General features: G+C 31.8%; 1 protein-coding gene across 1 annotated transcript; it reads left to right on the top strand.

The window, feature by feature from the left end:
- Positions 1–914: 914 nt before the first annotated feature.
- On the top strand, positions 915–19902 carry LOC106071512 (BTB/POZ domain-containing protein 16-like). Its single transcript, XM_056034817.1, has 19 exons — positions 915–1164; positions 3853–3919; positions 6911–7067; positions 9957–10104; positions 11602–11690; positions 11792–11812; positions 12115–12283; positions 12443–12570; positions 12808–12922; positions 13043–13112; positions 13213–13275; positions 13715–13782; positions 13912–14031; positions 14281–14372; positions 14507–14589; positions 15058–15135; positions 15272–15376; positions 18175–18363; positions 19409–19902. Exons 1-19 carry the CDS (start codon positions 1076–1078, stop codon positions 19478–19480), a joined length of 1923 nt encoding a protein of 640 aa, XP_055890792.1. The 5' UTR covers positions 915–1075; the 3' UTR covers positions 19481–19902.
- The last annotated feature ends 110 nt before the right edge of the window (positions 19903–20012 follow it).

Genomic DNA, 20012 nt, shown 5'->3' with positions numbered 1-20012 from the left:
ACCAGCAAAATGATCAGGCCAAACAGTCTTGAAGACATCAAAGTAGTGTTGAAGGCCATGCCGCTCGTGCATAGCAGAAAGTACGATCTAACGTTTTACAAATGATAACACGTACAGTGTATAGTGTAATTCTCAAAATTTGTTCTTGTTGAATTTCAAACAAAATTAATTGTAATAATAATTTAAAAAAAAAAAAAAAAAAAAAAAAAAAAAAAACAAGAAGATAACGTGTTCGGGTCTTTGTGTCTTGTTGCTGTCACTTTTTTTTAAAGTTGTCTGCATTTAATTTTTTTTTTCTTTGGTCGCGACCAGACCGGCCCATTTGGTACCGGCCCACCGGGCATTTGCCCGTTTGCCCATATAGCCAGTCCGCCCCTGAATAGGGCCTATAATACCTATTTGATTTGGTGGGACACCTTAAAAAAAACATGTATAAAACTTTCGTACAAAAGTTGTAATTAAAACACACAATATTCTTTATAGTCAATTTATGAAAGAAAAAAAGGTAAAAAGGGGGGGGGGTCTAAGCTCGTTCTTGTGTTGCCTATATAATGCAGGTCCTAAATTCAGCACGAACTATAACACTGACGCAGCATAAACGGTTTTACTTTTATTCACACAAATACAAAAAAAAATATTCTCCTTTTTCTGTAACTTTCAACTGCAATTCTTCTGTCGTCTTCCTACTCAAACCCCTCTCCCAGCGAAGTCTAATATCAACTTAGGATGTCAACTGGTTACTGGTTCGAAGTAGGCAAGGATTGTAAATAATATAGATTATATAGGTATGTGTAACGTGGCTTTCCCTAGCAACGCAACTTTTGTGTCAAACGTTGTATCATTATATGTTGATATTAAAAGTAGATCTAATTGGTCCTTCAAATTAATGATTTGTAAAATAATATTGGACTACTTAGATTAAATGAATAAGATTTCTTATATTATATAGACCTATATTGAAATTATTTAACATTTTATACTTGTATAAAATTAAAAATGATACATTAAATATATGAAAATATAAAAAATATGGATTTGCTGGAAGGGAAGATAAAAATTGTGTACTAGTAACAAAATGGCGGAGGATACAAAAAAGTTTGCGGACTATTCTAATTTACCATCTTTACCACCAAAACCACCCTCTTTGTTTTTAGCTTATTCTAGGTAATGTTAATTAAGCTACTCCTGGTTATATCAAACAATTTTTAAATTATTAAAGTATAGGACTAGAGAGTATTTACACAATTAGTCTAGATCTAGATGATTCTAATAATAAATCTAGGTACTTCAACATCGCTATTTTTGTACGCCGGAAGTGTGTTTAAATTCTGGTCCTCATGGTTTCGGTCGCGTCCCCGGTTACCGTCGGAAAAGTGCGTAAAACGTCATTATTTTTGAACCGATCTTCTAGATTAGAGTATCATTTTGTCGGGGAGAAAATGGCGATTCTTTTGATACCAAATTTGACGGGATTGGTTTATTAGATCGTTTTTTTTTAAGATTCCAAAATTAGGGTGTGTTCCAGATATGATTACTTTTTTATTTTTGTTTTGTAATTATTTATATTGGTTAGTAATTTGTAGTATCCATATCTACATAAGAATCACGTGTGATTATAAAGCTATTTTGGATGGCACTCTTGGTATATGAATGCCAAAATGACCACCAAATCGAAAGTAGCCATTTTGCTATCAATTCTACCGGAAGTAGTAATAAAATACTTATAAAATATAATAAAAACGAAGTTTCCTTGTTTATTAATATAGATAATGAAGCAAAAAAACTCGTATTAATGTAGATCTAGATTTAGTTAGTAATAGATCTAGAGAAGCAACAGATAATGTAGAAAAATCAAATTATTGTTTTAATCATACACTAGAGTGTAGATCTAGGTCTAATACTTAGAATTAGATTTAGGCTTAGACTTAGATCTATTTTCTAGAATAGGAACAGAGATGCTTAGAATGAAATCTAGAATAAGAATTAGATAAGATAGATAGATCTTTAATTGATTTGATATATACTAGTCTAGTCTATACTTAATTGTCTTAATAAACTAATACTAGTTTCTAGTTCTAGAATCTAAATTTAGATCTATTTTTTTATGTGAAATTTAATGGGAGAAAATCTGAGAAATAGCCTAAAAACTAAAACAGCTTTTCAATATATATTATAAATTAGATAATTTAGATGTTATATTATAAGTTTGTTTAGATTATGTCTGTATATATAATATATATATATATAGACTCAGTATATTTTAAACTTTATAAAAGAGACATTCTGATATCTAATCTTGGCAATTTGACTAGCTGTATTGATTTCTATTGCCTCTTGCCTCGCCCCCCCCCCCCCCCAAATATCCAAATATTTTGTAATTTTACATCTGCATTTTTTTTTAAATAAAAAAAAAGGTCAATATTTTAAAAATGTTTTTTAAAGATAACTTTTTCATACTCCAGCTGTTTAAAGTCTCCTTTTAATTTTATGATTAAATATTAAGAAATAAAAACAAGTTCTCGTCAATATTTGAAAAAAATCTAGCTGTTCCCATAGTACAATTTTTAAAAATAAATGTCACAATTTTGAATTGCTTTTTTTCTTTAAAATTATTATTTATTTTTGTAGCAAATAACATGTTTAAAGTTTCTTGAAAATTTGAAATGGTAATATTAATAAATAAAAAAAGTTGTGCTTAAATAAGTCAAATTCCGACCAAATTTGTCGGTTCTATTTTTAGCTTCGTCTGGCTGTAAAAGTATAAAAAATAGATTTAGATGAAAGATTTGGGGGTTAAAAAATGATATATAGAACATGTAAAGTCTCCTGAAAATTTGAAATAGAAATATTGACAAATAAAAAAGTTGTGCATGAATTAAGTCAAATTTCGACCAAATTTGTCGTCTCTATTTTCAGCTTCGCCCGGCTGTAAAAGTGTAAAAAATAGATTTAGATGAAAGATTTGGGCGTTATAAAATGATATAAAGAACATGTAAAGTCTCCTGAAAATTTGAAATGGAAATATTGACAAATAAAAAAGTTGTGCATTAATTAAGTCAAATTTCGACCAAATTTGTCGTCTCTATTTTCAGCTTCGCCCGGCTGTAAAAGTGTAAAAAATAGATTTAGATGAAAGATTTGGGGGTTATAAAATGATATAAAGAACATGTAAAGTCTCCTGAAAATTTGAAATGGAAATATTGACAAATAAAAAAGTTGTGCATTAATTAAGTCAAATTTCGACCAAATTTGTCGTCTCTATTTTCAGCTTCGCCCTGCTGGAAAAGTATGAAAAATCGGTTTAGATTGAAAGATTGGGGTAGTATTACGTTTTAAATAACATACATAAAGTCTTCTGAAAATTTGAACCAAAAATATTGAATAATAAGAAAGATATGCATGCTTTAATAACAAAAAGTCATTTTTCGGGTACCAAAATTTTTTATTGAATACAAAGCCAAAGAAGGAAAAAAAAATAAATACAAAAAAAATCATAACTTTGCTTCTACTTATCATAGAAACATAAATTTGATATTTTTGTAAATGGGACACCAAGCTCTATTTAATGATATCAATTACAAAACAATATGATCAAAACAAATTTTTTTGTTGAAGTGCCTAATAAATCTAATCTAATCATTTTTTTAATATATAAAATATAATAATTATTTTATTATTATTAATCTATATATTATAATTCTACGACTATTCTATTCTTATTCTCTAGATCTAGTAAATTCTAGTATAGAGCATAATTTAACATATAATAATATAATATCTTCATTGTAAATATCTTTAAAAACATTTTTTTATAAAATTACATAATTTAATAGTTTTAAAATATTTGTTTAGATATGTACAGGATGCCCCTTACAAAGCTCTGGTTGGAGTAGTGATTGATGCTAAAAATCCAGAAAAGGTATTTTTATTTAGATCTATCTGTGTGTGTGTGTGGATCTGATCATCTATCTATATTATTTTTTAAAATCCATATCCATCTATCCCAGTGGCGCAATATAAAGGGCTCTGGCCTGCCACTCACCTATACACCCGAACTCCGAGCTGTTCTCAATCTGCCTCCATATCATCAATCCATCATATTTTGTGTCACCTGCCTTTTGGTCTTTGCCAGTATAAAACTTTTGCTCCTCCGTATTGTGACAATCTACAAATTAATTGTTTATGAAGTCACAGATAATATTTCTTGCTATATATGATTTTTTAAAAATAAATTCCATAGAAAAGTGAGAAAGGAGAGAACAGATGAACACATATAGACGTTTTTTTAGAATACCTGTTCAACGTGTACTTTTGTGGAAATTTCAGGGTAGGTCTGTAGAACCTGGGTGGATTTTCTAGAAATTTGACAGTTGCAGTATATCTTTGGGAAAAGAATTACTAGCTTGTTGGCCACACTGGAAAAAATTCTAGTTTGACTATTACAATTTTTCAAAGTAAAAAAAAAAAAAAAAAAAAGAAAGAAAGAAATTTAAATTTGGCTTGAGAAAGAAAAAATATTTATCTTGTACGAACGAGCTATTCCTGCTTATAATAGGCTTTATTCATTCAAAAGTTTAATAAATTAATATGCTCAAAAACATTTTTCACATTGTCTTCACTAGATCTAAAGGCCTATGTCATTGGGGGAGTGGGGGGGAATTGGTGTTGTAAAAAAAAGGTTCCATTTTTTTTAATCTAACCTTCATTACTCATTCAAAGAAAAATAATCGCTCTATAAATTCTATATAGGAAAGGAGGTATTGTCTTTTTTTAAAATAAAACTATTTTTAATGTTTATTTTTTTTAGTCATACATTACTGATTATAGTTTGATAAATAAACATGACATTAAACAACATATAATAAGCTACAACACTAAATCTTCAAGCTATTTATGTCTTAATAGTTTAATTACTGAACATTTATTGCAAGATGATAAACTTTTTAGTAACAGTTGCTAGACCATTAATAGGAGCTGTTAAAATTATTATTATATTAGCATTACCCACCTGCTACGCCTGTTGATTTGTTCCCAGGCTATATTTTGCCATCATCATCATCATCAAACTCCATTAGAGTGAGGGCTTGAGAGGCTCAAATCCTCTCTTGCAAAAGCCCTGGACAGAAACCCTGCCGTCTTGCGTAGTGCATAGATGTCACCATACAGGTCGAGAATTTTGGGTTTCCCAGACCTGTCGAGACAGAGATCAGCAAGTCTGGGGCAGTCAAACAGAATATGAGGCACTGTTTCCTCTTCTTCTCCGCAGCGGGGGCACCATGAATCAAAATTTGGCCATAGCCGCGAGAAATATGAGCCAACAGGACAGTGGCCTGTCCTGCACTGTGCTATAATAGCTTGCTCAGGCCTGGACAGCCTCCACCATGGGGAAGTGCGGTCAGGGCGCCTCATGCGCTCCCAGACTCCACTGGCTTTTTGGGACTTGTCCCAGCACTCAAACCACTTTTCCATTTCTGTTTTTTGTATTATAGCCAGGGCTTGATGAAAGCTTTCAGCCTGATCAGTGTGTGGAATTTGCCCTCCCTTGTGGGCCAAAGAGTCTGCAATTGTGTTGCTAGTCACACCTATGTGACTCTGTACCCACTGCATTATTACAGGGGTGCCATAGCGTTTAATGTTATGTGAAGCCATGACGACAGTGTTGAGATTCAATGACTTCTAAGGCTTCACAGACTGCCATGCTCTCCGCATCAAAACTGCAAACACTACTACATGGTCCAAAGATTTTGACTGTGTAAGAGCCAAGAAAGTCGATGTAGGCTCCATAGCCTGCTCTTCCAGAATCTATTGATGCCGACCCATCAGTGTATGCAAAAATAGCACTGGGCTTGAAGGTATTAATTTTCTCCAGAGCTAGGATTTGAAGGTCGTTAGATGAACGACTTTGCTTAGTGGCATTAGGGTCTACTAATTTCAAGCATATGTCTGGGGTCGTTTGGCGACACCAAGGGGGAAGGGGATGAAAGCGTTGAATGTTTTGTCGATTAGTGGCCAGCTTCATCAGATAGTCTAGTGGCATGATGCATAAAAGACTGCATCTGGATACGTCTTCTGCATCTCCAACCATCCACTAGTTTTCTAGCTGGGAGGTATTCATCCAGCCTTTTATACTGCTCATAGCAGGTCAGTACAGACCTTTCCCTCCTAAGGTTTAGTGGACCTATATTAGCCATTATTTCAGCCGCATTTACTGGACTTGTCCTAAAGGTTCCACAGACAAATCTTAGTGCTTGGGACTGTATTTTATCAAGTTGTTCAAGAGCAGTCCTAGAGCCATAAATTTGCACAGGTAGGCTGTAGTCTATCTGTGATCGGACTGCTCCTAAATACAGGGATCGGAGCATGTCTGCTCTGGTTGCCAGCTTCCGCACAATGCAAAGTTTCCCTGAGGCCTTTCTTACAACATCCTGAATGTGCTCACACATTTTTAGTTTGTGATCTAAAGTTACACCAAGGTACTTGGGTAGCTTTTTCCATGCTGAGAGCCACTCCGTTGAGGGAGAGCCGAAAAGGTTGCCCGAGAATGCCAGTCCCGAGTGTGAACAGAGAATAGACCGTCTTGGAGGTGTTTATTTCTAGCCTCCTTTTTTGTGTGTATGAGCAGAGCGTATGGAGATCTTCTTGTAACACTTTTTGTATAGAGGTTGCGCTCCTTCCGGATTTCCAAAGGACAATATCATCAGCATATAGCAGCTTTTTGGCATTTTAGCTGAGCCGGTAGGTCATTTATGAAGGCCGTGAAAAGGGTGCATGACAGGACGGAGCCCTGGGGGAGGCCGTGCTCGAGGGTCATTTCCCCTGAGACTTCTCCGTAATTTTTGCCATGGACCACTCCCTTTTTTTCTTACTTATAACTATTGGACCAGCCTGTTAATCATTTTTCTAATTACAGTTCCAGGTTTTACCTCGGCATAGAATGCGATCTCAAACAGGTGTTACAAACCGCTGGCGTTTTCCAGATTCTTTGTACAGCGACATGCTGGGAACAAAGCAAGCTTTAAAATCTGTGAATATGCCATTCAATCACAGCCTGGCCAATTACATCACTGGTATGTACCCTACCTGTAACCCACATTTACATAGCTGTAAAGAATTTGGCTTTGCCAGTGAGCACCACTGGAGTCTGCTGAGAAAGACCGCAAAAACTGCAATGAAAACAGAAGAAGAGAACCTTCAAATCAGTAGTATGACTGTAAAACAAAACTAGCCTTTCGGAAAGATGATTAAATTCATGCAAAGACTATTCAAAGCAAATAGCATATATCTGTGATAGTTAAACAAATTAATATGCCATTTTTTAACATTTATAATATTGAATCAACTAACAATCTAACTTCTTTTTAGGTAGGATTCATTACAATTTTGCATCTTTTGTTTACATTTAGTTGAATTTAATTGCTCGTTTTAAATCCTAAGGCTTTTTTATATATTTTTTGCTAGAAAATAATTTTTAGTTCATAAGTTTTGTTCAATATTTTCAAGACATTTTGTATTCTTTAATTATAATTTTTGTTAAAAAAATATATATTTAAAAAAAAATTATTTGAAATGATAAAATATATTCTCAGTGATGAATAAAACAATATATATAGTGTTAAATATTTGGTTTTGTTTACCAAAGTATATGTATCTGTTTTAAATTGTTACTGACCCTCATACGTGTTTTTATATAATTCTATTGCACTCAGTACTAAACTTACCATAGTCAAGTAGAATGACTTACTATTTAAATTGTATTTGTAAAACACCATGTTCAGTTATTCCAACTAACAATTTAATAAAAGTGCATATAAACTAAAAAGCAATGACTTTCTTTGTTGTCTCTATTTAGTCTAAACATATTTTTGTTTTGTTTTGTTTTCTTTGCTGTGCATACATTTACATTTACTTTTAAAGACTTTCATACAAAACTACTTATGGAAACATGTCAAGATGAACATTGAACTGGTATGTATTATTTTAAATCATTCATAATATTTCGCTAACTAAATTTGTTCTAGTCATATTGGATTTTTTTGTTTTCAATATTTCTTTGATGTAATTATAATTAGTTTTGTATGTTCTTTATCTCAATTTCTCTAGGCTGCTAAAAGTCTAGTAGGTGCTGTAAATTAAAAATTCATAAATATATTTCTGGACCATTATAAGTAAAGTTATCTGTATCCTATAATATATACTACATATATCCATCATGCATTTCTTCTTGCAATATATTTTAACCTACTGACCATTTCCTTTTATTGTTTACACATAACCTACATTTCATTTCCTATTAATATATATTTATATGCTAACAGAAAAATGAAGTATTGTGTAATTACTTTTTAATTATTTTTTTTTTAACTATATGCAATTTTTTTTAACAATAAGTGTTATGAAAACTGTTTGTAAAATACACAATGCTTTTGGTTTTTAAAAGAATATTTTCTGAGATATTTTTTTAAACTATCTTTTTAGTGCTCTTATTAAATTTACTCTATAATTGGTTTACTTATTGTTTCCTGTTCAATAGAATTTTTAAGTTGTTTCTTTTTTTTTGTTTATATTTGTTGTATCTAATTTTTTTTCACATTTAATTAATGCAACTTTGTTAAAGTGATCATTTGTTCAATTATACTTTTTTAAATTTACTTGAAACTGCTGGTTGAATTTTTATTTCATAAAAATGGTAATGAAATGAAATATTATTATTCCAACAAGTTTGATCAAGCAAGTTCATTTTCTGAAATACAGTGTGATTGAGTGGCATAAACCACTTGGCTACCTTTCAAAGGGGGCTGGAGTTCAAATCCCAGCTCGAGTTGTGTTTGCTGAGCACCTAAAGTCAGCACAGAAATGTTCTCCCTCTCCTAGTCACATTTTCACTAAAGAGATTGGAACATACTGCACTGAGAAGGCTTTAGCATGAAACATTCACTATTCAAAAGCAAACTATGGAGAAAAAAAAACAACCACTAGACAAAAATAAATTTTGAAAACATTTTTGCAAATGTTTGTAGACACTATAGTAATTTTTTTTTTAGATATAACCCTAGACGACTAGTAACAGTTTTTCTCACTTAACTTAGTAGTAATTGGAAAATGTTGTCACTCCAAAAATTAATATTCTTTAATTCTTGATACTTTCTTCACAAATCATAACTGTTTATATGTAGTGGCAAAGCTAGGGTGGGATGGGGGAGGAGAGTTTCAAATTTAACTCTATCTCTCCGTAATTATTTTCCATGATCCGACGGAATTATTCATTTGCTCATTTGTAGTTCACTTCCCTGTTAGGATTAAACTTCAAGAACTTTGTTATCAAAAAATATTTTATTTGGCATAGAATTAAATGGGAATCCATGCTCTTTTTATATAACACAAATTAATGTGTTTATAAAACTAAAAAAAATAATTTAATGTGGTCAAATCAACAATGGTATCGTCAATTAGGAGAGAAAGAGTTAAATCCCCCCCCCCCCCGGGCCCCCAGATAAGGAGATCCCCTAAATGAGTATCCAAAATTATAGTTTTTACATTAAATATTGTGCTATTATCTCATGTCACGATGTCGAATGTCAAAATGTATTGGCCCCTAAAGAGGTCAAGCTCCCTGGGTCCCCAAATCCCTAGGCTATGCCACTGTTTATATGTAGTGTATCATCCATTGGTAACAATTATCAAATCTAGCATTTTCTCCTCCATCACTGCAGCTTAAATAAGAAAACAACCATTTTTTTAAACAACTAAATCTTATTATTTGTAAATATATTCAAGTTTATATAGATAACTACACTATAACTTTTTTATTTCTATTTTCATGACATATCACCTTTTTTTTATATTAATATTGCATGTCTCTGTTTAAAAAAACTAAGGAATCAATATTTTAGCTATGTAAAAATTGTATATTTTCATGAAACAGTATAACAATTAACATTATTATTTCAATTGTGTAGAATCATCTGGGAGCCGCTCGTCACATTCAAGATGTACAACACTTACAAGAGCGACCAAGTCAGCCAATACTATTCAAGCAGCAAAAGTTCAAAGTCCTGTGAAAAGACAAAATTATCTTGTTCAAAACAAATTATGCTCGGGTCAATCGTAAGTATTTTTTACATTACTTTCATGCTAAATAAAAAGAGATACAAAAAACTAAAAATATGTTACATAGTTACAAAAATTCTACTTTCCAATGGATTAATTCTAAATTGTTAGCTATAACTTCCTATTTTATTTATTCATTTATGAGTTTCTTTATTTTTACACAGTAAATGAATAGAAAATTTTTTTTAAAATTACATTTCCATGTAAGTTTTTTAAACTAATAACGGCAATATTGTCGAGACCTGTGAGCATAATATATTAAAGGAGATTCTGTTTTAATACTATTGTGGGTTTTGAGTATAGTTTTTCTCAGATATAGTTTCATTTTGGTAGCTGTTGTTTGGATCAAAGTTTTTTTTTAATAAAAGCAGTTTATAGTTAAAAGATAATATTGAGATTTTATAGAATTTAAAAATAATACACTGATATTCACACATTTGAAAAGTGATAAGATTAAAATAATAATAATAAGGCTTGTCTTCGAGCCTGAAGATTAATGAGGACTGCAGTACTTCTCATGGCTATGGGAAAATTAAAAAGCAATGTAATAATTACACATATAGAATTAGAATTTAAATTTAATAGAAAACAACTTAGTGTAATATATAGACAAATACAAGTGCTTTTTTTTTTCAATTTCTGAGTTCTTCCCTTAATAAAAAGTCATGAAAATCCTACTGTCATAACTAAGTTGGCAATGCTGGTAGGGGTAGATGTTTGACTAGAGAGCACAAGTCAGTAAAGCCAGTGAACTGCAAGCAGGCTTGAAGTTATTTGAAAACAGGTTGTGAACAATCAGCATGCAAATCTTCCATGAAATGGTCATGTGAAATTCTAGCAAGAACTGGGGACAAGTTCGTGGCTTTTCTGTCTTTTTCAAGACGGTCTTTGGCAACCCTATATAAAGAGAGAGAGTGGCAGAGTCAATACTGTCCAGTACAGTGGAGTTCAGGATGAGAGTGTCCAGTACGAGTTCAGTACATCAGTTATACAGTTAAACAATTTGTTTTGACAATTGTACTGTACTGACTGTTAATGTATTAGACTCATTAGAGAATCATGCTATTTGGAATCAGAGTTGTCAAGTTTTTTATTTAGCTGTCCAGTGTTAGTCAGATAAAAATTGATATAAATACATAAATTCAGTTTGTTTGTTAAATGTTTTACATCTTTTGGATGTTCCTTCAGATTTGAGAATGATGTCATCCTAGCCCAAACCTACATGACAATGGGGGGTGGCAGCAGGCAGGGTATGAGCACAGTACCATTGAGACCTTCAAATGTCCAGTGCTCATAACACATAATCAGGCAGCCATCCATTTCATTTAATCTTTAATTAACATATTTGTAGGCTTACTTCAAACATTATCAAAAATGAAAAGAGAAAGTTAAGAATTTTTTCATAAAAAAAATAAAAATAAAACTTGTATTATCAATCTGCCTCTTAATTATATTCAATAAATATTTTAAAAATCTTGGATCATTTTGTTTCAGAACTAGGTCAATGGTATCCATGGGTAGTAAAAAGCACCAAGAACCTTTGCTTAAGGATGCAGTAAGGAGACAAAATTTCCTGAGACCAGGTATTTAAATTAGAACATGTTCATTTGTTCTAACGATATCCTAATAATGTTTTCACAAATAGTAACATTTAAAAATTCACTTTTTTTGTATTTATTTTTAGGAAAAGCTCACAAAAAGCATGGTAAGAATTTATTTTGTGTCATGCACTTATTTTTGAAAATTTTAAATGCTTGAAGATTAAGTCATAATTTGTACAACTACAACTGGCTATATATTGTAATTAAATGTTTTTCTTGAACTAAATTCTATTTAGTCTTTATCATTTATATAGTCTTAAAGCTTTGTGTATGATAAAAATGGATATCTAAGAATAACAAAGAACACTGTAACAATGAATATTTTTTAGTAATTCTGTAATTTTTATTAAAACATTGATTTCAAAAATCTTTTTTTGTTAATGAAATATAAATGTTTTCCTAACAGACATTGTTTTAAAGGCCCTTGGATTAGACTGGGAACTATACAGTCTGTTTCTCCACAAGTCTGATGTCTTAGCTCATCTTCTACGCACTGTGAAAGAAGATTCCAACCTTATGAGCTACAGTAGAAATCATTTGGCTCAGCCTCAATCTGAGTCATCAAGATTCAGTTAGTAAGTCATAAAAATACAATTCTTTTATGAAATCAAAGAAACAGATGATTTTAACATCATCTGCCCTCAAGATCGCAAGGTCTAAAAGGGAAACTACTTTATGAAATGTAATTTGTGACTTATTAAAATGATAGTTATTCTTAAAATTTTTCTTCTCAGTACAACACTAGATGACACAACATCAGATCAGTGTAGCACTTACCTAGACTTGCCTCACTCATCTGTTGAAGGATCCCAAGTCATTGAAATTTCTATGGATATTGATGATCCACTTGTATCTCAACGAGGTAAAAAACCAATATTTTTTATTCTTTAATTCTAAAACTATAAATAGCAAGAGTTTGAAAATTGATTTTAAGTCAATAGTACTGATATCTTGTACTGAGTTTTTAAAATGAATGAAAATTACTTCTGAAGCATCCACTAAAGGTACGTTAGCACCAAATTCTAAGCATTTTCTGTGTAGAAATTTGTATCATTTCTTACTTTGATAAGTTTTAAAATGTTAAATAAAATATTTTCAGGTTTAGGGATAGCTCTAAGCTGTTTGTATGCAGATGATTTGCCAATTAGTGCTCAAGATCTGGCTTCTGTTTTAGCTGCTGCATCTGTTTTGAAATTTGATGAACTTGTAAAACGGTAATATTCTTATATATTCTTTTGTCTTATCTTCTTAAATTGTTCCTGTTAGATTTCTCAGTATTATAAACTATATTGAAGAAAAAAAAGTTTGCATAAAGAACTATATTTGAATTACAGGTGTGAACGAATGATGCTGACCTCCATTACATATAAAACAGTTTGCCAGTTCCATAAAGCAGCATCCAAGGTACAAACATATCCATATTGTAGTGTTTAATTTTGTCTGTACTTTTCATTAAAATGTTGTTTCTTTGTTTTTTTTATTTATTTATTTTCACATCCTTCAGTACAATCTAGAAGCTGTTGCCTTAGCTTGTGAATGCTGGTTAGAATTGAACCTTATTCCCAAGGTAATATAGGCCTATTTAGTTTTTTATTTGAATATAAGAAATTGCCGACAAAAAACACTGCTAAAAAAAGCTAGCTGCTGGAGAGAGATATTTTTTTAAGGCCAACACTTTGTTAAAGATATTGAAGAACTTGAGCTCATGTTTGGGAACTTTAAACCTACAAGGAAAAAAAACATTTGGGATATACATAATTTTCAGCTGTTTTCATTGTTAAAGTATACTTTCAATCTTTTGATTTGAAATTACTCCCTGTGTATCCTTTGCTTAAGTGGATCCCTCTGTATTTAGAACAATATGATTTAATTGACAACAGCTATAAATTATTTTTATGACCTGTTTAAAAAACATTGTATTCTTATTTTATCACTTTTTTATTCAATACTTTTACAATGTAATTCATGTGCTATCTTCTAATAATTTTTTTAAAATTTCATTAAAGTTATCCATGCATATTGAGCTAGCTGATTTGGATAGTCAATTACTGGAAAAGATTCTCAATTCAAACAGGTAAAGGATCAAGGAGTTGTATGAATGATTTTCTTCAGTCTACAACTATTTCAAATTAAATAATATAGAATGTGACTTAAAAATCATGTATTTTTCAATAGTTGGTTGTCATAACATCCTGTTTTTCAGATTATTTACCATCAATGAATTGAGTGTGTTTAAAACGCTGTGTACATGGCTCTTTCTGGAATTGAATCCTCAAGTTCAAATGATGCCTCCATATACCACAGTGATAACATATTTTAACAGGTAGATTCAGAACTTCAAAGAAAGTTATACATAGGCCTTCATATTGAAAAAAGTACCTTCAAAATTATATGTGTATATGATATTCATGAAACATTTCTTTAAAAATCGTATTTCTTAACAAAAAAAATATAAATTAAATTAAATTAACAAAATATATATCAGTCAACAATTCATTTTTCAGGACTGTATCAATTAAAAACAATTTTCAGTTAAAGTTATTTTTTTTTATATTTCATTTATCTATTCCAGTTTACCCAAGCATTGTCCATTTCTAGAAGCTGAAGAAGGAATAATGTATCAACCTCTTTTTGTATCTTTACGTTTGCATGGAATTATGGACAGTAGGTGCCCTTTTTTTTTTTTTTTTTTTGCTAGTTTGTTTCTTTCTATTCCATAAATATGTTATGTTTTTTAATTCGTACATAGGCATACAGGAATATAAAGTTTTCCAACATTGACTATAATTACTTTCCAGGCAATGACATTCAGGATATGCTGCTGATGAACATCTTACCTTATCGATGGATAGTTGATATGCTGTCACAGCAGCACAAATCTGTAAGTAAATTAACTCTTTCTCTCGTGATGGACAATTCCATCATTGATTAGACACCATTAAATTAACTGAATTTTTGGGTTTATAAACTTTGATTTGTGTTATTTAAAAAGGGCATGCTTTTATCTATACCAATTATAACATTTTTTGATTAAAAGAAAAACGTAATTGAAGTTTATCAATAACAGGCTAGTGAAATACAAATGGGAAAAATGAGTAATTTCTTCTGAGCGCGTCAAATAATTACTGCGAGATAGAGTTCAAGTTCTTCCAAAACATGGTTGATGGATATACCAATTGCTATGAGATTACAGATTTAATGTTTCCCACAGTATTTAAATATTTTATTGATCATAGTTAACATTTTTTTATTCAACATTCTGAAATTTCAAAGAGTGTTCTTGAATTTTTGTTTTAGAAAAATCAAAATAAATGATACTAATACATCATGATTGATGATTTCTTTTCAGCTTTGCAGTGGAGGAGATATGATGGGTTTGAGAGCTTTTCATAAAACTGCTATCAGACAAGGAATAGTTGTTGAAGGGGTGAGTTTTACCTTTAAGTACTAAAAAAATATTTTGATACACTTTTTATTTTTAAATTGTCATCTTTTTATTCTTAGTTAAGAAAAAGTGAAATTCACTTGCCTGTATTATTGTAAGAATCTGTTTCTATTACTAGGACACTAAAAACTACTCTGAAATTTTGTCATTATATGGTTTCTTCTTTGAGCTGAAAGTAATGAAACAAGATGTAGAGACTCCTGGCTATGTCATTTATTTTCAAGTGAGTACAACATGAATGTTTGGTTGTTTTATTTGGGTTTTTTTTTATTTGTAGTCTAATTGAAATTGTTCAAGTCTGTTCTTCACTGAATTGGAAAATGTTTTTATTGATTTTAGTTGCTAGTACTAACTAGTCTGTGTGTGACAGCATGCTTTTTGAAAAATTTCGTTACCAGTGCTGTTATCTGAGAAGGAAAACTCTGAATCCAAACCTTCGCTAACTGGCGGCTATACCCAAACACGGGAAAGGCTTCGGGGAGCTGGTAAACCATAGGCAGATTGTGGCACACCATGCTACAGCCTGGCAGAGCCTGTGGCGCTACTGATCCCAAACTGTATCGGATATTCCATTCCTTTGGTCACATCAGTAGCGTGGAGAGGGGGGAACTGCTGTGTGGTTGACATCGTTCCGACCATAAACAATGCCCAGGCTTTCATCTTTTAAACTCTGAGATGAACTATAGTTGTTCTATGACTGAAGGAGGCCAATAACAATTATCTGTTCACAAAGGATCTCAAATTACTACTACCATGTTAATTCTCCCATATTAACTATGCTTAGAAAAAAAATATTGTCATGATTCCCACACATTTTTAAAAATTCCCACCTACTATTTTGCCTTGTTGGGCCCTAACAGGGCAGATAAAATGTATGCCTTTTCTTTTCTACTGAAATATATTGATGAGAAAGTAAAAATTCTAAAATTTAAAAATTTTGAATATAGAATAGCCCTTATATCCTTTAGAAAATAAATACATTCAAGTTTTTAATTTGCCATTTTATTTTTTGAATTTCTGTTTTGCTTTACACATTACTTCATCCTATCCCAAATCTCCTGCATAATAGGAGAAGGAAGAAATGAGTTCAAACCCAGGACCATTGGGGAAACAGTCCAGAGTGCAATTTACACATCCAGCCAGCCATCCCAGCCAGACAACCATCCAATTGCTCTACTCATCCAAATTTAGTATAGTTTTGCCTTCCTTTCTGCTACTCTATGTTGGGTCAAGGCTGCAGAAGCCAATCTTGTAAACTTTAATTGACAGAATTCTGTTTCATCATCAAACTCAACATTTTTGAGCTCCTATATATTTTTCGTAACTGATTGTCTGTTTATACACTATTTTCATTACTATGCTTTTAACACTATTTTTAATTTATTTAAATGCAAAATACTTATTTTTATGACATTTTGAATTTTAGCACTTATCCTTAAATTTAGCAGATATTATTTTATGCATCACACTGGGAACCATTCTTAAGTAAGCCTACTTGCCCACACATTTCTAGTCAATTCTTTAGAGCTTTTCACTGTGCTTAGGTATAATTCTGTTTGATATTTTTGCTACTTCATCCTTTAGTACCCATGTACGCCACTTTGGACAGATGCTGCAAAGGTGACCGGTCATTTCATCCCCGGTCACTTCATCCCCGGTCACTTCATCCCCAGTCATTTCATCCCCGGTCACTTCATCCCGATCATTTTATCCCCTGGTCACTTCATCCCCCGGTCACTTCATCCCTCAGTCACTTCATCCCCGGTCATTTCATCCCCAATTAAATATTTTATATATAAATATGATTATGTAGAATGCTTTTTGACATTTTATGACATGTTACTAATGCGTTTATAATGTTTCCTCTTCCATGTTTCCTTGAAATAAGGTTTTATTTTTTTCTAATAAAGGCGGAGTTCACCTATCCTCGTGATATCATGTCGCCTGTATAAGTTTTGCTTTAATTCCTTTTAAACATTAATGTGTTACAATTTTGTCATTTAAATAAAAAATGAATACATTAAATATTGCTCAATTCATGATTTTTAAAATTACAATTTGTTAGAAAAAAATGATCAGATGATGTAATAAATATCAGGGGATGAAATTCCGGGTATGAAGTGACCAGGGGATGAAATGACCGGGGATGAAGTGACCGGGGGATGAAGTGACCAGGGGATGAAGTGACCAGAGGATGAAATGACTGGGGATGAAGTGACCGGGAACCGCTGCAAGATATCATTGCTGGCAGGTTTTTTGTCTCTCCACCATATTAATTTGAATCTATTAATTCTTTTATTAAAAAAATATCACATTTTACAAAGCTTATATCAACTTACACAGTCTGTCTGGTAAAAAGTCTGTAAACGTTATTTCTCCAACACCCAATCTCGGATCAAGCTGAAATTTCGCATAATTATTTCTTTTACCTGACACAACAAGAATCAATTTTTTTAAATTAAATAATAAGTTTATTAACTGTTGGTAATTAATTATTTTGTTTGATATCTTAAATAAGGGAAAGAAATTGTACTTGACTGATGTGGCGATATAGGCTGAATTAGTCTCCTTTATGGTCACCACTTTAAAGTAAGTTTTTAACAAACAGCAGATATCATACAATCTTCTATTTTCATAGGCCCCTCACTAGCAGAGTGGTCAGTATGTTGGCTTGAGGAGGCTTAAGCCATGAGTTCGAATTCCGGCCGTTAACCTTTTTTTTAAAAATACTTTTAAAAAGCAAATGCAGTAAAAATTCACCCAGATATCCCTTTTTTTCTTTCTCTCACTTTCCCCCTCCCATTTTTCCAACTGGTCCAGGCAAGTGAGGATCACAGTGTTGTGAGAAAGCTAAAAGCATGAAGTAGCACTAAACAAAACAATTGGTAAAAATATTTCTAATCACACAGATTTATTGTTGTTGGTCTTGGTATTTTGTGTGTATTTCTTGTTAAAATATTTTTTAAGGAAGTTGTAGATCTATGTTCTACTTACCAGTCAAACTACTATTTCTTTTTCTAGAGACTCAAGCCTAATGACTCAGCAGTAGGTCTGAAGAACTTTGACAGAAGTACATTTTCCATGCGCTCTGAGAGAGTAGTGAAATACTCCATTACTGTTCAGTACCTCTTGGACTCTGTGCAGCATATTCACTCTACTGGAGTCCATGCCATGAGCTTTGGGCTCTTAGAAAAGACTTGCAGAAGTCAGGTAAGCTGAATTGTTTTTAATATGTAATGCACAATCGTAAGACACATTTCCTCAAGAAAAATAAACATTTTTATTAGTATTACAATTGCTATTAGTTCCCCTTTTAGACCTTGCAATCTAAAGGTCATCTGCTTCTGTGGCTCATGGTTAACCAGGGTGTTATATGGCCAGCACAGCGAGCAACCACTTTATTCTTCTTTAACTCAGGTACCCATTATAGTTAGGTGGACTCCGAGGTGCCCAAAGAGTACAAAACCAAAAATCCCAGTCTTCACAAGGATTTGAACCTGGAACTTCCTGTTCTTATCCAAGCACTTTACCATTTAGCCCCCATGCCCCCAACAATTGTCACTGTTCTAAATTTGTGTGTGTATATTGTCCTGCCTCAGTGCACAAGCCAGGGGAATGGGCTTATTGGGTCACATTCTGCAAATGTTAGAAAAAAAAGCTATATTAGACCAGATTTTCTGAAGAATTGAATAGATGTAAATAAACATAATTTAGAAAGACTTAGAGAATGATAAAGGTTAAGCAGGTTGAAGAAAAGAATAATTATATAAACAATTCATAAAAGTCTTTGTACAAGGATATATAAGGTAATGTTGTTTTTTTATAAATCCTTGTTGTCTCTGGCACAAAATTATTATTATTTTTTTTAATTTGTAGTGTATCGAACATTTTATTTGTAAGAGTTCTGTTTTAAGCACACTGTCTGTGATCATCTTAAATTCATTGAAAACTTTTTGAACTTTTTTGAACTGGTTTTAATTAATATTTTTTTAATTATTAAGTCATTCCTTTTTTTAATCACCAAAAATAATTGTTTAACCAAATGACTGGTTTGTCAATACTTTGTAACACTATTCAAGATAGAACCTTTAGAGTTTCTTCACTGTTTTTATTATTTTGTTTTAATATCCTTTGTTCTTTCCCCTTTTCCATAGACCCTCTCCCCAGCTAGAAAATGTTTTTTATTTTTTTCACTTCTAAATCTGTCTTATTTTGACTTGTAATAAAATTCATTTCTTGTGATGTTAATGTCCAGGTGCTGTCTGTGGATATGCCTCCTGATACTCCGATGTTTGTCACCTTTGCAGTTCTCTTACCACCAACTTAAATCTCATCTTAACATTGGATTAGTTTTCTAGGATTATGTCTAGATGTTTTACATCAAAAGTAACTATAAATTATGTTGTTATTTATAAAAAAAAAATAATTTTTCATTCCTTCTTGTAATTTGGATCATTTGACAGGTTATTATTTATACTTAGTAATTTATTCTTTTGAATATGTAGCCAGAAAAATGATTGGCTCTTTGCATACAAAAATGTTATAGTGGTACCTTTAAATGTGAAAATAAAATACAGGGTACAAAATGATGACTGTGATATCTTATAATCTATTTGCAATACTTATATTGATTTTCTTCCTGTGTTTTGTAATTCATTTTTTAAGAGCTTCACAACTTTTTTCACTCTTTGAGTACTCTTTAATCCCTATGCATTCAGAAATAAACATAAAAATGTACCTTGCACATAAGATCATTTTTCTTTTTGAGAAGCAATGATTAACAGTGTCACAATTACTTTTAATTATCACTACAGTCAACTGTGTAGGGCCAAGTTTGCAGACTCAGGTTGAGAAATAAT

Source organism: Biomphalaria glabrata, chromosome 1 (genome assembly GCF_947242115.1).
Source record: "Biomphalaria glabrata chromosome 1, xgBioGlab47.1, whole genome shotgun sequence".
Classification (NCBI taxonomy): Eukaryota; Metazoa; Mollusca; class Gastropoda; family Planorbidae; genus Biomphalaria; species Biomphalaria glabrata.
This window is presented reverse-complemented; position numbering and strand designations above follow the sequence as displayed.

What these genes read in the sequence shown, in the direction of transcription:
- LOC106071512 (XM_056034817.1), top strand. Translation starts at nt 1,076, where the DNA reads ATGGCGGAGGATACAAAAAAGTTTGCGGACTATTCTAATTTACCATCT. An exon ending in TCCACTTGTATCTCAACGAG is followed by an intron (nt 12,571 to 12,807) that starts GTAAAAAACCAA and finishes AAATATTTTCAG; the next exon opens with GTTTAGGGATAGCTCTAAGC. An exon ending in AAGATTCTCAATTCAAACAG is followed by an intron (nt 13,783 to 13,911) that starts GTAAAGGATCAA and finishes CCTGTTTTTCAG; the next exon opens with ATTATTTACCATCAATGAAT.